We start from the raw sequence: 17640 nt of genomic DNA, 5'->3' as shown, positions 1-17640 counted from the left end.
TCCTCTGCTGCGATCACCGCTGGACTCCAGGACAGGTAAGTGTCCTTATATTAAAAGTCAGCAGCTGCAGTATTTGTAGCTGCTAGCTTTTAATATATTGTTTTAGTGGCACATCCGCTTTAATCTAAACATAAAATAATTACATTTTTGTACTCCTCATAAAATACTGTTCTTTGAGCTCATTGAGGGACACAGGAACATTTACTCAATGGAATCCGAAAAATCTTTTTTTTTTTAACAAGGAGCACACAAAATAGGATTTTTGACCTACTAGTAAAATTATTTTTTGGAGTACATTACAAGACACAAGCTCTTTATTCATTATGACTGGGTTAATATGCAGCTACCTTCAGGGGATTGGTCAACGGCAAAAAAAGGAAAGCTACAGGGACATTCCAATATATAAACCCTCCCACTCTCACTTCTTGACTCGCACCATATGAAAGGCCTTCCAGATGAGATGGTAGACTTTGTGAGAAGTCAACTTCCTAGCCCCTATGAGGGTATGGATGGCAGAACTTGAAAGGACCCTATCCCTTAGGACTATCTTCAACAGTAAGGCCCCGTACACACGGTCGGACAAAACCGATGAGAATGGTCCAACGGACCGTTTTCATCTGTCCTCTGCTGAAGTGGCCTGATGGTCTGATGTGTGTACACACCATCAGTTCAAAAACCGATTGGGTCAGAACGCGGCGACGTAAAACACACGACGTGCTGAAAAAAATGAAGTTCAATGCTTCCAAGCATGCGTCGACTTGATTCTGAGCATGCGCGGGTTTTAAACTGATACTTTTCTGTACTAACCATCGGTTTGGACCGATCGGGCAGCGGTCCATCGGTTCGGTTTTGAAGCATGTTTTAAAATTTTGGACCGAAGGAAAACACACCGATGGGCTATACACACGGTCGGTTTGGACCGATGAAACTGAACCTCGGTCCATTCTCATCGGTTTTGTCCGACCGTGTGTACGGGGCCTTAGGCAATTAAAACCAGTCATTGCTGGATGGAACAATGGCCATTGAACCAGAGGGTCTGAAGGACTTCAAAAACTTCAATCCTACAGAGCAGGTGAGGGAGAATCTAGGAGAGTAAAAAGGCTGAGTATCAGCCAAATTGATCGCACTGCTGTCATCATCCACTGTGAAGGCTTGTGGATCCCTGGACCTGCAACAAACCTGTTGGGGTTGTTGTTGAATCTGGATGCCAGAATGTCTACACCCTATGTCCCCCAGGGCATAAAACACTTCTGGGTGAAGAGTCCATTCCCCTGGATCTAGGCATCAATGACTGAAAAACTCTGACTATCAATTTTCCACAACCGGGATGTAGATGGTGCAAAAGTTTGTCCTGAAGCAAGAAGATTCTGGACAGTGCTGTGTCTAAAGTCAGGCTCAGGTACTCCAATATTTGAAATGGGTCCAGTGATGTCTTCCTCAGATTAAGGATCCAACTGAAGCCCTGCATAGTCTGCTGGATGTCCAACGCACCTGCTGAGTGGTGATTTTTTTTACAAATAATTAAAAAAAGATATGCTTGTGCCTGGCATCCCATCCTAACAGTTGCATAAAAACTAAAATCTTGGCAGAATATATACAAGTGTCATGGGTGGACTACATGTATTGTAGTATGTTGACCGAGTTGACTGCATAAATTTGATCAATAGTTTGCATGGAGGTAATTGCCATCTGCTAACTATAAATCTATGTAGAGAATCTCTTTATTGTACCCTTCGGATTTCCACTGTCTGACACTTGGCATCTTGACAAGTCTAGGTGACAATATGATGTTTGCTGGTAAAAAATAAATCCCTTTCAGAATATATCATTCTTAACCAGCAATTTTTGTTGTAAAATTGTAACTACTTTCAATATGGTGAAGACATTTTTTTTTTTTCAAAACTGCCATTGAATAAATATGAATAAACTATTCTTGATTAGAAATGTAGAGTAAACATCACTGTGCTGTTGAACTGTCCGTCCTTACCTATAAGACTTGTGCAACTCAGCAACTTTAGCCTCCAGATCCTTGGTCTGATTTGGACTCAGTTTAAACTCACTGACGTAATCTGTGCCATGTAGATCTTCATCATAGTCTCCCACCTCAGACTGAACTGTGTAAGAACCCAAAAGAGCAAGAGTGGCAAAGGAGCATGGCAGACGCCCACTTAAAATATCTTGTCGCAGCTGGAGGCACAGGTAATATCTAGAAAAGGAATTCAAAATCAAATTAGTGTGTATGTACTGTATATAGAACGCTTTAAAAATTTCAAAAAGACTTAAAATTTATGATATACAGTGAACTGAGTTCAACTACTATACAGTGTGTGTATAAATTTTCTCTCTCTCTCTTTCCCCACACAAACACATTTTATATATATATATATATATATATATATATATATATATATATATATATATATATATATATATATATATATATATATATATATATATATATATACACACACACACACACACACACACACACACACACACACACATATATATATATATATATATATATATATATATATATATATATATATTAGGGCTGTGCAAATTAACTTTTAATTAATCGATTAATCTTTAATTTTTTTAATCGATCAAAATCTTTTTGATCGATTAAAATTCTTTTGATTGGTACTCACCTCTCCGCCGGCTTTTGGGCTTTCAGGGAGTTCCGTCGGAGATCCAGTAACGTCACGGACACCGTGGGGCTTGCCATGTCCATCTGAAGGGCTCCTTTGCTGTGCCTTCATATCTGCATGCCGGCGGGACCTTACTATCTGCCACACACAAGGGCTGTTACACTTCCCTCTATCAACCTGGGATTCTACAACCATCCACTGGGAGTTGTGATAGTTCCCTTCATGGGACATCTACATGCCGACGGACTGATGTTAACCTCTCCTCATCTGGATTCAGCAGTGGTATCATTGTACACATTTTTATACCAGTATCATACTTAGCTACATGTTTTTATGACTGCTTTTGGTACCGTTTGGTATTACTTGCACCATTTTTACAGTTTATGTAGCTACATCAATTTTATCTCCAGTGCAATATTTATTTTGTTACCTACTTGAAGACTATAAAAAGTTTTAATGCTTTTCCCATTGAGAGCTGCCTTTGTGTGTTTTTTGTATCCTGCTATCCATTTTTCCAGTGGTTGGTAGCTGCACTGGGAATCAGCCTGCAAGGAGATCAGCTAAAAGTAGTTGGATCTGTATGTGCGTTATAATTAATCGAAATTAGTCGATTAAAAAAAAAAACGATTAAATTTTTTTTTTTATTAATTAAAATTTTGATCAGTAACAGCCCTAATATACACACACACACACACACACACACACACACACACATATATATATATATATATATATATATATATATATATATATACCCCCACACATATATTTTACTGATTGACTCAAGGCAGGAAAGGAGACTTAGCAGCTTAGCAGGACTACAAAAGGTCAGGTTTTTGAACTTGCAAGAATGACTGTTTCCGAACAAAAAGCAGGTGGATAGAAAATGAGCATCCTCCCTACAGACATGACATTAAATTGTTCTGCAGTTTGGCCAGAAAATGGGCATATCCAGCAACTCAAGTCTGTGAGTACCCTAAAGACCACCATACACAGCTCAAAATCGTTGCATTCATTTACAGAATGATTTGTATTCTGTAAAAAGAATACAAGTCTTTATGACTTCACAGAGAATAGGAACGAGTGAGAACGGGGGCCCTTTACTGTCACAGCAACAACTCTTCATCCCAGCAGCGCTGGAAGTATAGCGTTGTGTGTAAAATCCAGAAACATTACAGCTAATATTTTTGAAGTAACCAGCAGCCATCCAAGGCTGATTGTATCTACGAATACACATGGCCCCACTAAGGTAACCCCATAGCACACGGCTTACTAAGGGGGCACCCGGAGAAAGGAGAAAAGTGCTAGTGGGGGACTGCCAAAGAGGAGGTAAGGGCCCACACTCTGTGCAATATTGTTTCACAGAGCAGGTAAGTATAACTTCCGTTTTATTTTAAAGAAAAAATAAAAATAACCTTTAATATCACTTTAACTTCTGTTTATCAACTGTACTTTAAATGACAAAAAATGCTCTGATGAGCCATTACCTTGTAATATCTTCCATAAGCTGTGCAGGGTCAGGTGGGTAAAACTTCACATTGAATGTAAACTCCCATGGAGCACCTGTAAAAAGATGTAAAATATTTTAACCCCTTTGTGGTTAAAACAAATCCTAATGCCTGAACACATTTTTGCATCTTTGACATGGGTTAGAAAAACTGTACATATCATCGCAACTGCTTGGTGTATCCAGGTGAAATATACCTTTTTTTAGGACAAATTGGGCTTTCATTTGGTGGTAAACGGTAATGGATATCGTTTTTTTACATTTTTTTTTTTATTTAAAAATCAAGAAAAACTGGCCCAAAATAGTAAAAACTTTTTCTTTTTAATCTGGCTGTATATTAACCACTTGCTTACTGTGCACTTAAACCCCATTCCTGAGCAGGACAATTTCCAGCTTCATGCAACACTGTACCCATATATCATTTTTTTTTTTAAACATTTTGGGACAGAGCTTTCTTTTGGTGGTATTTCATTACCACTGGGTTTTTATTTTTTGCTAAACAAATGGATTTAAAAAAACAAAAAAAAATAACTTTCTTAGTTTTGGTTATAACATTTTGCAAATAAATAATTTTTCTCAATTACGGATGTGCGCTGATGAGGCTGTACTGATGGGCACTGGTGAGGAGGTACCGATGGGCACTAATAGGTTGTACTGATGAGGAGGCATTGATGGGCAGCATTGATGGCACTGATTATTATCTGTGTGCATGCCCCCTGTCAGGATCGCGGGTTACCAGCTCTCCCCTCCTAGTGCTGTGACATTGCAAAAAGAGGAATGCATATAACTGTCAATTCTGTTTACACTGATCAGCTGTGATTGGACACAGTTGATCATGTGGTAAAGGGCCGCTGTCATTGGCTCTTTCCCACGATCTGTGATCACAGAGTGCGTCCCAGGGGGCGTGGTTTAGTGCTTTTTCTCCATTCACAAGGTTTAAACACCCTGGGGGCAGTCTGTACAATGCCTGATCACGGTGTGAAGCAACCAGACGCTATCACATCGATCAGTTGTTCGATTATTCGTAAGAGACCCAAAGCTCTCAGTGAGAGCACAGTCTCTGTTTTCAGAGCACGCTGTGCTGTGCATTCTCTGCACAAACACAGTGGCACATATATTTGGCCCCAGAGAAGATGACCCAATTCTGTGAGGCCGCATATATGCACATGCTTGTGGGAAAGGCGTTAATATGAACAAGTACTATAATCAAATTTGTTACAAATATTCAGATGAAGAACACAGGAGGAGAAAACAAGTATTTTTGTGCAGCACAAGCTGCCACAGCCAATAACCAAGCAAACACTGTTAAATTATAGATCAGGGCAAGGCCCAAACAATATTGCATGTTTTTTTGCACTTTTTTGGTTGTCTATTCATTTTACTAATCAGTTAATGGGTTTTTCTTTATCATTTGGATAAAAGTGTATGTAAAGCTTTTTTTCTGGTTAGAATAAGGAATGGTTAAGACTATATGTTTTTTATTTGCTGTCCGTGTCTTGTCAGAAAGGTTTATCTTCACTTTGTAGGAAGTAAAAGCAAATCCCCTCTTGAACAGTGGTCATCAGAACATGTTTTATCACAGGAGGATTTGCCCTCACCTACTATTTCTGTGTCAGCTCAAAAATGTTAGATTTCCCAACACTTTCTTTACCGGAGAAAATGGTCGCCATTAGTGAGAGTAAATCTCACAGACAGCAATTGAAAACTTGACGGGGGTTCTTCCACATCAAAAACTAAATGAAAACGTTTGGGCTTTACATACACTTTAAGGCAATTTATCGGAACAACATTACATAGATGAATTATGTTTAGGGGTTTGCATTTTGAAAGACGATAGTAATAAATACATTTAAAGACCTGCTATTTGACAAAGGTATTTAAACTGAACATCATTGTTGGTTACAAAAAACACTAAAATTCCTGAAATTAAAAATATATGCTATTAAACATAACTAGAACTGACTTATGAGCTATTTAGCAAAGGACTATTGGTTTCATCTTAACACTTCTATGCATCCTTGGCAGCTACCTTGCAGATCTACCTAATCTGTGTGCTCTTTAGTGCAGATTGTTCAGTCTACTTTCCTCAGCCTATATAACATAATTCGAGTGGATTGTAAAGCATTTGTAAACCAGGGAATCAATATATAATGTTTTTTCCTTGTCAAATATCTTTATTTGTAAATGTCAAAGAATTGAACAAACAGTATAACACAGATACATTACAATTAAGGAATAAGTTCTTTCGCAAGTACGTCATCTTGAAAATTTCGTAAAATGAGCACGTTATAACCTTGGTGGATAATTTGCAACAATCTTATACCGATTAATCAAGAGGTAAAAAAACTTGAAACAAAATTTGAAGCCTAATATACCATACTTATATATCCGTTAAGTAAGTCTACTTATTATATAAACAGTTGAAGCTTCAATCTTATATTACTGACCTAAGATAACTTAAGTGGAATATGTACAGCAAACATCAAAACGTCAGAACAAAAAATAAAAAGGGGGGGAAAGGAGGGGGAGGATAAGGGAGTCTGCAGGACTAGGCCGGGAGACGCCTCCACTTGAGCAAGAAATGTAGCTACCGCCACGATGGCTGGGCTACCATGGCAACAACACATCATTATTAAAAGTATTAGAAGTAGTATAAGTAATCCAAGGCATCCACTCTTTTTCAAACTTGGTGATTGTATCTGAGTCCATGGCCGACATTTTGGCATGTGTCATTGCTTTATTTGTTCTGGATAAGACTTCATTTACTGACAGGTTTGGGGATTTCCAAGCCTTTGCAAGAGTTTGCTTGGCAGCTGTAAAGAGCTGCCTTATGAATTTAAATTGTAAATGCGTTAAATTGTCAGGCTTTAAGTTGAGTAAAGCCGATTTGGGGTCTAAAGAGATACTCTTGTTTGTCAGTATGTTTGCCAATTGAAAAATTTCTGACCAAAATGTTTGTGCTTTCGGACATGACCACCAGGTGTGATAGTATGTGCCTATGTTAGAGCATCCCCTAAAGCATAGTTCTGAGTAATTCTGAGTATATTTAGCCACTCTAGCTGGCACAAAGTACCATCTAGAAAGCACCTTGTAGTTTGTTTCTGACGCTAACACGTTTGGGGATGCAGTTTTGGTGTTATACCATATTTGGCTCCAATCCAAGTCACTCAATTCCGCTCCCAAGTCCTCCTCCCATCTGCGGACATATAAAAGTTTCCCAGTGTTGGGTTGTGTTACTAGTTGGGAACAGAGGGTAGATATCAAGCTTCTTGCATGTGGATCTTTTTTACATATGGATTCAAAGACCGATAATTGAGTAGATGAAGTAGAAGCATCTGCCGGGGGTTGGAATTTTTTTTTTATTTGCAGGTACCTAAATAGCTCACTTTGTGGGATACCGTATGTTTTGCGTAAAGTTGGAAAGGGAATGATGGATGAAGAATCTAGAAATTTGTATTTTTGAATGCAGTCTTTTTTCACCCATTCTTTGAATGTGCCTGGATAGACCCATGCTGGGTAAAATGCCGGATTCTTGAAGAATGAAAGTAATGGTGTTAGTGGGCATTGCAGGCGGTTTTTATTTTTGACTTTGTCCCATAAGGATAGCGAGTGTTTAATGATGGGATTGCTTATATGTTTATGTAGTTTTGGAGTGATCCAAAGTATGTTAGATATTGGTATGGGGTCACTTTCTAGTGCTTCTATAGCTACCCAAAGAGGTGATTCTTGTTTTGCATGGTATTTTATATAATGTTTTTTCGTACTTTTTCTATTTTTCCCCACCTGATGATCCTGTCAGTAACCCACTTCCTGTCCCTATATTATATCTATGATGGCGCTCATCCTAGAAAAGACTATAGAACACCTCCTCCTATCCTCATCTCATGAACATGGAATGAGTATGTACCCCTACCTATTCACCCCAAAAAAAGGCACTGCAGTGTTTATAAAAATCAAGAGACGGTTTTGACAAGTCCTCCATTAACAATCTTCCTCTGGTCCAGTGTTCCCTGCCACTGCTGTCTTCTGCAATGCGGTCTCCCGTATTTGCGTCAGCTCCGCTCTCTGCCGGTTCTTCTATCGCCAAGGGGCTTGGCCATCCGGTGATGTCACCATGAAACCCCACCCTTGTGACATCACGTGCTGTCACAATGGCGAGGTCTCATGATAACGTCACCGGATGACCACGCCCCGTGGCTATACAAGAACCAGAAGAGAGCGGAGCTGGCACAAAGACAAGAGAGCGTCGGAGGAAGAACGGGTCGGCGGCGAAAACCAGAGGAAGAAGACTGGAGGGAGATATTTAAAAAAAAGAACCTGTCAAAATCATCTCTGGTTTTTATTACACTACGCTGCCTTTTTTTGGGGTGAATAGGTAAACAGGTACAATTTATATAATTGGACTTTTTTTTATCTCAGTGTATCACCTGAGGCCAGTCACTTCACTGGGAATATGCCACTTTAAATTACCATCTAAAAACAAGTAAGCTGATCTGGAGTTCTGACTTTCTGTATGCTTGTTCTAATTCACCATAGGGTAAGCATTGCTGCCAGGATAGAAATACTTTCAAAATGGAGTCAGGAACAACAGCCTACATCTTGGGAAAGGTTATTATCTTAGGAAAGTCAGGAATCACAGCCTACTCTTAAAGTGGTTCTAAAGTCTCATTGTTTTTTTTAACCTATAGGCAAGAGGCTGCTAAAGTGAAGCTAAGCCATCCCTCTGTAAAATATTGCACAGAGCAGGCAAGTAAAACCTATTTTTTTATTTAAAAAAGCCTTTAATATCATAAAGTGGATGTAAACCCTCACATATTCCCTGTGAAGTGAACAGCCTCAGATGATACACAGGGATGAAACAAATCTCCCTACATAAGTTTTACATGTATATTTGCTGTTTAGAAAGTTCAGATTGTGTTAGGAGATTTTCTCTTCCTGGTTAGCACTGCAGTGAAGCCTGGGCATACAGCCAAGACAGCTGATTGGTGGAAAGGTACACACCACATAGGTAGAGACTTTAAGAGCTGCCTGTTGAATAGTTCAGGGCTCTGCTAATCTATTGATAGCTCTCTCCCGAACACAAAACTCAGGCTCTGCTTTTACCATATGTAGAGCTGGGCGATTTTTCCCCCTATAAAAAAAACTTGATTTACAATTCGAATCTAGTTTTTTTTTTGATGGACCACGCGCCTACTCCGCGGCGTCTGGCCTTGCGGACTAGGCTGAAGCCGCGGCCTCGCCTAAAAACTTCTGCCCGCAGCTCGATCAAAATCAAAATCTCGATTTGTTCGATTCTATCTTCCCCAAGGACTGGCACTGACACCGTTTCGGTCCTGGGGAAAAAAAAAAATCTAACAAAATCGATTTTTTGAAAATATGAGTCTATTTGACCTACCAACTCGATTTTTAAATCAAATTGATTGTTTTCCTAGCCCTAATGTGATGAAGAACTTATTAGAAGTTATCATGTTGATAACAGGAGAACGGAGAAGGAGACAGCTACAGAACTTAGTGCTTTGAAGAGAGCAAGAGACAGCTATGGGACATCGTGCTTTGAAGCAAGATAACAAAACACTGCAGATATATGTGCCCAGCTCAAATTACATTAATCGGGTTTACATCAACTTTAAAAGTAAATGTGAACTCTGTCAGGATCTAGAGCAGGCACATATTTAGCAATAAATCCAAATATTTTTTTAAAATACATTTTTATAAATACTTTATTTATTTTTAGTATAAGCATCCACATGACCGCCATCTCTCTAAGTTCACGTTTGCAAAACCAGGGCTGCAAGTGGCCTCGTGGGGTTACATTTTACAGCAAGGTCCACTGTTAGCAGTGGGAAATGCACACAATCCCTACTGCAGGTGACGAGATCCTCCAGGTATTCTGTACACAGGCATAGCATCTTGTAGGCCCAAAGCAGGAGCATCAACAGTGAGCATGAGTATTAGAAGCATGAACATTGAACTTTAAGAATTTGGGGATAGCATTGTCATCCTAGGACAGGAAGACTTCAGGGAGCAGAAACTGATATAGCAACATATGAAAAACCTTTCACAACTACATTTTCAAGACATTTTTTATTTTTTTTACTAGTATTTGGGTTTACATACATTTTAAAAAAATTCTTACTACGGAATTGCTGCTTTCAGGATCACAAAACAGACTGACTTCAGAAAAGCTGAATTTTAGTAGGAAAGGTCTGAACTTCTGATATATATTGCCTGTTGGTATCAGAGACGTGCATAGAATGCAGTATGACACTGCAGGTGTATGGCAGGATAAGTGAAAAGAGCGGTTGCTTATCTCACAATCTGCCGTCTGGCCCTGGATAGTGACTCAAGTGCCTAGTTTAGCAACTTAAGTTTAGTTTTAGTTTCATGAGAGCCGTGTATTTGTACTTCTCCCTGTGCATATTATTCATCAACATATATAGTATGTTTTTGGCAATTGTTACACGGATATAAAAAAAAAAAAGTCTCAAAACCATCAAGTTCAACCAACAGAAAAAAATGAATAACTAAACTGAAGAAAACATCTTTATATAGAACTCTATACCCACATGTGATTCAGAGGCAGGCAGGCAAAACAAAAAAAACCTTATGAAGCATGGTCCAATGTGATATATCAGAGGGAAAAATCCTTCCTGCTCTCCTCACGCAATCCACCCAGCCCCATTTAAAGCCTCATACACACAATCGGTTGTCCGTGGATTTTGGACCGAAGGTGCGTTGGCCATGAACTTGTTCTGCATACACACGCCAGAATTTTTTCAGCCAACATTCACCAAATCACATGGTTTTTCAGCTCTTTACCGCCACCCTTTGGGCAACTTCTGCTATTGTTGTCTGATCTTTAGCATTGGTTCTGAGCATGCGTGTTTGTACTTTGGACTTTAGTCCGATGGACTTGTGTACACACGATCAAATTATCCTCCATCGGACATTAGTTGTCGGAAAATTTGAGAGCATGCACAGCGAACATTTGCCCGTTAAAAAAAAAACAAAAAAACAATTGTCCGATAGAGCATACACATGGTCGGATTGTCCGATAAAACACGTCCGGACCGTTGTCAAAAAGTCAGATTGTGTGTATGGGCCTTTATACTTACCTGAGCCCGATCCAGAAATGTGCATGAGAGCAGCTGCTTTCCCAGCTGACTTTTCTTGTCCTCTGGACACCCAGAGCAGGGCTTAGCAGTGAAAAGTTATTTCTACATCCCAAAACACTGCTACTCCTCCCAAGCACTTTTGGGCTTTCAAGCAGCATAAATTACATGTCTAATTTCTTGAGTCCCTAAAGTGCCAGGGCAGGAGAAACGGCAACAAAATCACTATATTTTGGAAAGTAAACACCCCAAGGTATTTTGAAAGGCATAGTGAAAATGTCATTTTGCCACGTGTGTTTGAAAAATGTAGGGGGGAAAAAATAAAAGTATTTTGTACACCAAAATTTGGATATTTCTAAAACAGAGTGTAGGCATACATAGAATTACACCTCAAAAAACACTACTCCTCCCAAGTATGGGGATACCACAGCCCAGCCACATAGGCCCAAAATTCAAGGAGCAACTTCAGACATTCTAGGAGACATAAAGTAGGGGCCCTGGAGCACAAGGACAGTGGAAATGCCCACACAATTACCATATTTTGGAAAGCCAGCACCCCAAGGTATTTTTTGCAACAAGTTTTAGGAAACTGGAATGAAAATTAAGTTTTTAGCAATTAATAATTTTTAACACACAGTATAAACCTACTTAGATTTACACTTAAAAAACGTAACTTTATACATGTTTTTTTCTATTTTCAATATGTGCTTGTTGTTTATAATCAAAATGAAACAAAAGTAGGTTATGGTCTGGTATGGTGGTTATAATAAACTCTGCATTGTTTGAGAATAACAGGTCCTGCAGAGTATACAGTGCCATGAAAAAGTATTTATACCCCTTGAAATTTTATTGGGATTGTGTGCACTCCACCCTTTTCAGATATTTGTAAAAACAAAATTGAAAACTATTTATCATTTTCCTTCCACTTCACCATTATTTGCCACTTTGTGTTGGTCTATCACATAAAATCCCAATAAAATACATTTACGTTTTTGGTTGTAACATCACAAAATGTGGAAATTTTTAAAGGGGGTATGAATACTTTAGCACTGTAGTTCCTAGTTTGGGCGCTTTTAAACTGTACCACAAAACTCTCTTGTAATACATTGAAAAATTCCTGCTTCTTTACTGTTCTGACAGGGCCATTACACCCACAATTACCACTGTCCCAGCCCAATTTTTACCTCCTCATTAAGGCCCCATTTACACTGGGCGCAGGAAGTGCGCGATTTTTAGGGCTGCACTGGGCGCAGGAAGTGCGCGATTTTTAGGGCTGCTATACCGTCGTATTTACCGCGATATTCGGCCTCTAGCGGTGCGGTTTTAACCCCCGCTAGCGGCCGATAAAAGGGGGGCGCAATGCCGGCGGTTTCCCATTGATTTCAATGGGAAGGAGCAGTGTAGGAGCAGTAAACACCCTGCTCCTTCAGCGCTCCAAGGAGCGGTCCTGCTATCACACCTTCAGGCTTTCACACTGATTTTTTTCAGGCAGTATAGCAGAAATATATTTTTAGTGCTAAACCGCCTTAAAAAACGTGTCCTGTGAAAGGGGCCTTAGCGACAGTAAACTTAAATTTTTTTTAAGTTAATTATTTTAAAATATCAAGTATACCGTGGTTGTTTTTTTTTTTTTCCCTAATGTTAAAAGGGTCTCTGACTGTTTTCAGGACTGTTTTTAATCTTTTCCCCTGTACCCTGTGCTCCCTTTCCACCACTGATGCACCTTGCTGCTATTAGTGTAGAATTAGCAGTACAGTACTTCTGTTCTGGTAACATACCCCACTCTGTGTACTATGATTCCCATCAAGCTGAATGTGTCTGCATATCCATCTTGGGGGCAAGCAGGAAAGGGTGGCACCATTCAAAAACACAAGGGGGGGGGGGGGGGGCATGGAGAATAAACATAGCCACCCTAGAACAGAAGTCTGAGAATAATAGAAAAAATCTTACATATGAAAGAGTTTAGTGACACTTGAACACCAGAGGGCCTACTCCAATAATTAGCTTTGCAGAATGTCCACCCATAATGTCTTAGTACCATCACACCCTCCACCAAGGGTCTCTTTTACACCACCGTTTAGATCATTTTTTCAGATTGAAACAGACACCACCACCCCATTGTTTTACCCAGTCATAAGAGCACAGCAATGAAGAACAACTGCCCGGTCATGTGAAGAATAAAGCCAAGGTTCAGCAATACTAATGAAATAATAGCACTTTTCATGCATCAAAGCTTCCAACTCTCCTATTTGTCTGGCAGATGTCTGGCATTTGTGAACACACTTTAATCCATTGTTTTATTTGACACTTTTATTTGCAATAATTATTTTTTTTTGGAATACAATTAGTACTGTAAATCGCCATAGCCCAGCCCACCTCTCCCTCAGTGCCTGAACTCTGTCTAAAATATCTCCCCTATTATATCCCACCACTAACTAAAATTCCTTAAGGTACACGTAAATCATTGTTTACTAGGCATTTAAACCCCTTTCCTGCCTGGGCCAATTTTCATCTGCTCGCACTCTTTGAATGACAATTGGGCGCTCATGCTACACTGGAAATTTATAATTTTTTGCTAAACAAAATAAGACTGAAAATCTAGAATAAAAAAGTTTTCATAGTTTGTTCACTGATAGGCTGCACCGATAGGTGGCACTGGTGGGTGTCTGTGTGCGGGACTGATTTCCCATTTGAACAAGTCGGTAATCATCTTTTTCTCCTTACAGTATCAGCGTTAGGAGCCTGTAAAGCATTGCACCCGTGACCAGCAGACTGTCTGTGTAGCCGTCTGCCCCACACCACTGATACGAGCAGGCAGTTACATAAAGATAGGAAGTTCAATGAACTACCTAGAGCGCTCAACAGCTCTCTGGTAGTCCATTGAGAACTACAAGCTGACAGCCGCAAAGGCTGTCGGAACTTGTAGTTCATTGATTCATGGCTCGCTGTCACAGGGAGAAGGGCATCGGGGGAGAAGAGTAAGATGCTGAACATGTTACACCCTAAATATGGGAGAAACATGTTCAGAATGGTGAACTTAATCTTTAAGTATTTATACTTCCAGGTTTACAGGAAAATTACAACATTAATGGCCCTTTCACACGGATATGTTTTTCCTGCAATTTTACCGTGCAAGAAAAAAAGTGAAACAGGGGCCTAATATTGTAAATACATTAACTTTTCCCTTCATTTAGTTTTAATTTGGAGAGGGAGAAAGAGAGAGGATTTAGAGAGCACCTGTCATTTCAGATCCATCATGGCAGCGCCTATTAGTGGGCATCCACTCACCTGCTGCTACCACGTCTCTCACCTTGTTGTGTCACTGCCGCATCACCAGCTGTCCCATTAAAGTGAATGAGACAGTCAGTGAGTCAACAGCGGGTCAGAGGAGGAGCTGCTGCATGACAGATGACAGTTGCTCTTCAAAAATTATGATTTAAAATCGAGTGGATTTAAATCAAGCCTTTTTACTAGTGATTTAAATCAAATCCACCCTGCATAGAATGTCACATTTTAAGGCCGGACAAAATCAGGCAAAGTCTGTAGAGAAAGGAGACTAGCTTACAATGCAAACTCATCTCGCAACAGCACAACACAGGCGGCTGATCAGTTAAAGAGGCTTAAAATTTGGAGGCCGTTGAGCCATCTGGAAAGGGATCAGTGCTACCCACCCCCTCCCAGCTCACCAGTTCTACAGGGATCTGCGCCAAAGGTTTATACACTGTGTGCAGTCACATGATGTAGTGTGTGTATATGTATGTGTATAATATATTATATACACACACACACACATAAATAAACATACAGTGCCTTGAAAAAGTATTCATGCCCCTTGAATTTTTCCACATTTTGTCATGTTAAAACCAAAAATGTAAATGTATTTCATTGTGAAATTATGTGATCGACCAACACAAAGAGGCACATAATTGTGAAGTGGAAGGATAATAAATGTTTCTCAAAAAGGTTTACAAATATGTGAAAAGTGTGGCGTGCATTTGTATTCAGCCCCCATCCCCCTCCATTGGATAGAGAGAGTGTCTGAACAGCAATTTTCAATTTTTGACACAGATGTTCAATTGGATTTAGGTCCGGACTTTGACTGGGCCATTCTAACAGATGAATATGCTTTGATCTAAGCTATACCATTGTAGCTCTGACTGTATGTTTAGGGTCATTGTCCTGCCGGAAGGAGAACCTCCGCCCCAGTCTCAAGTCTTTTGCAGACTGTCCCATCATGTCCCGGGTGGCGACGTCATACGGGGTGAGGTCAGGGGTGATGCGACTCCGCCCCTTATGACGTCACTGTCCCATCATGCACGGGGAGTGACATCATAAGGGGCGGGGTTTCCTGTTGGTAAATTTGAACTGGATAGAGTGGTGGGGGAGAAATGTCTTGGCTAAATGAAAGACCACCTAGTGGTTGAGAGGAGAGAAAGAAATATCTCTAATGTGTCCACATGGTGATGTTTAAAGTGCAGAGAGAACAAGAGTCAGATCCCATGGAGTCACAGAAAAAAGAACAGGGGAAGCTACATTTTTGCAGAGTGGGTAAAACCTGGTACACACTGCAGTTTTTTTTCCCGCGCAACCCGCAAAAAAAACTGACAGCTCCGATCAGCGCTCTCTGCCATTGGCTCAGAGTGCTGATCGGGAGTTGGCCAGCTTGTTTCAGACAGACCAACATACACACAGGCTGCATGTTGGCTGGTATTTTTTGTACCGGCAAATGTCTGCATTAGCATGGATCATTTGCTCACCAAATCTGGAAAGGTTAATAAAAAAAAAAAATAAAAAAAAAAAATCATGCAAGATGTTATTTCCCATGGCAGGCTTTCTCATGACGATGACAACAGCAGACCATGCTCGTGTAATGTGTGCTAAAACTACAACTAGTAGTCTCAACTGAAAGTCCGTGTGAATTTCAATGCAGGACAATAATTGGGAAACAAGAATATAGCATTTGCACATTAAAAACAGGAATTGCATGAACAAGGACCCTCATGGCAAGTTCAAGTGTTATTTTAGCTAAAGTTGCACATTTAAAAAATTGAATATGGCTTTTGAAATGACGACAATAATATGTCAACCCGTTCCGAAACTGCACTGGGCTTTGTTCTGTGGGGCTGCAAATATGTGCATCTCCCTTTGATGCTCCCAGCACAAAGACCAGGCCCCGTACTATTAATTGGGAACCGGTGTTTTGTGTTGATATGTGCCCAGAACGGAAGGGTGCTTCAGATGAGTTGCCGATCAGCTGGAGTGACATCCCATAGCACATGCACACATCGTAGGAGCCTGTTTTCTACGGCACTTTTCGGCGGTGGGCACAGATCGATAAAACACCGGATTTCCATAGTTTGGGTCACCTGATCGCTGTGGTAGACTCCGATTGGCTACCACATGGATCAGTGACTATGAAGCCTGCCTCTCTGTTTTTCTCCCTATGCGAATGGAGAGGAAAGATACAAATGTTTCTCTCTCTTTCCTTGCAGAGGACAAAAAAACAAAAAAAAATAACAAAGTGTGTATGAAAAAATAAAATAAAAAATAAAGAAAATACCTAAATCAAGGTTTGAGCTAGGCAAGTGCCAGGGTTAGTGTTTGGGTCAAGCAAGGGTCAAATGTCAAGGGCAGTAAACTTTGGGCAGGATTTTTATTTTTTATTTTAATTAGCATTAGTGTCAGTGTGTTTTAGATAGGACAAAAAAAAAGCACAATGTGCACTGGGCTGTACTACAGTACAAACAATAACTGGCATACACATATGTGGTATCTCTGCAATTGTAATTAACAGGAGAGTTTATTTTGGGTTGTTATTTGGTGGTAGGTTATGGTAGCAACAAGAAATATACAGCTAAATTTCGTTTTGTTTTTTTGTACTATTTTGGGCCAAAAAATAAACCAAAGATAGAAATTGTGCATAGACATTAAGATCTGTTTTACTCTTAGGCGTGAAGGCGTTATAACTTATCATATTCTAGTGATTGGGCTTAATAATAACTGTAATTTCATAAAAGAGTAATTTATAGATTTTTTTCCATATGTTAATTTTTTATGAAAATCTTTAAAAAAAGAGAACTTTACATTAACCACCCTTTTACTGTTGATTGGGTCCTGAGCAGAAATTCAGACCATGAAAATTGATTATATGACCCACCAGTGCCTCTGGCTAGCATAGGAAATTTACAAATACTGTATTTAAGGGTTTCATTAGACCCATTAGGTTTACCACATAAAAGTGACCATCACAATTTTAGTGAACATATCCAAATAATCTTGAACGTATACAGACGTGGCAGAACACACTTATGTAGCAATGTTTCCTGTATATATTAGTCCTATATCATTTTAATAAATTTACACGTAAAGT

At 39.7% G+C, this 17640-nt stretch overlaps 1 protein-coding gene across 22 annotated transcripts in view; it reads right to left on the bottom strand.

Moving 5' to 3' along the window:
* Nucleotides 1-17640, bottom strand: part of EPB41 (erythrocyte membrane protein band 4.1) — a 206288-nt gene that overhangs the window by 79443 nt on the left and 109205 nt on the right. For all 22 annotated transcript variants that reach the window (XM_040337259.1, XM_040337240.1, XM_040337246.1 and 19 more), the window contains exons 6-7: nt 4139-4214; nt 1988-2206 (exon numbers count right to left, since the gene is read on the bottom strand). In XM_040337259.1, coding sequence (XP_040193193.1) covers nt 1988-2206; nt 4139-4214 — 295 coding nt within the window. The remainder of the gene's footprint in view (nt 1-1987; nt 2207-4138; nt 4215-17640) is intronic.

Source organism: Rana temporaria, chromosome 2 (assembly GCF_905171775.1).
Source record: "Rana temporaria chromosome 2, aRanTem1.1, whole genome shotgun sequence".
Taxonomy (NCBI): Eukaryota; Metazoa; Chordata; class Amphibia; order Anura; family Ranidae; genus Rana; species Rana temporaria.
The sequence above is the reverse complement of the archived record's forward strand: the minus strand, read 5'-3'. Positions and strand labels throughout refer to the sequence as shown.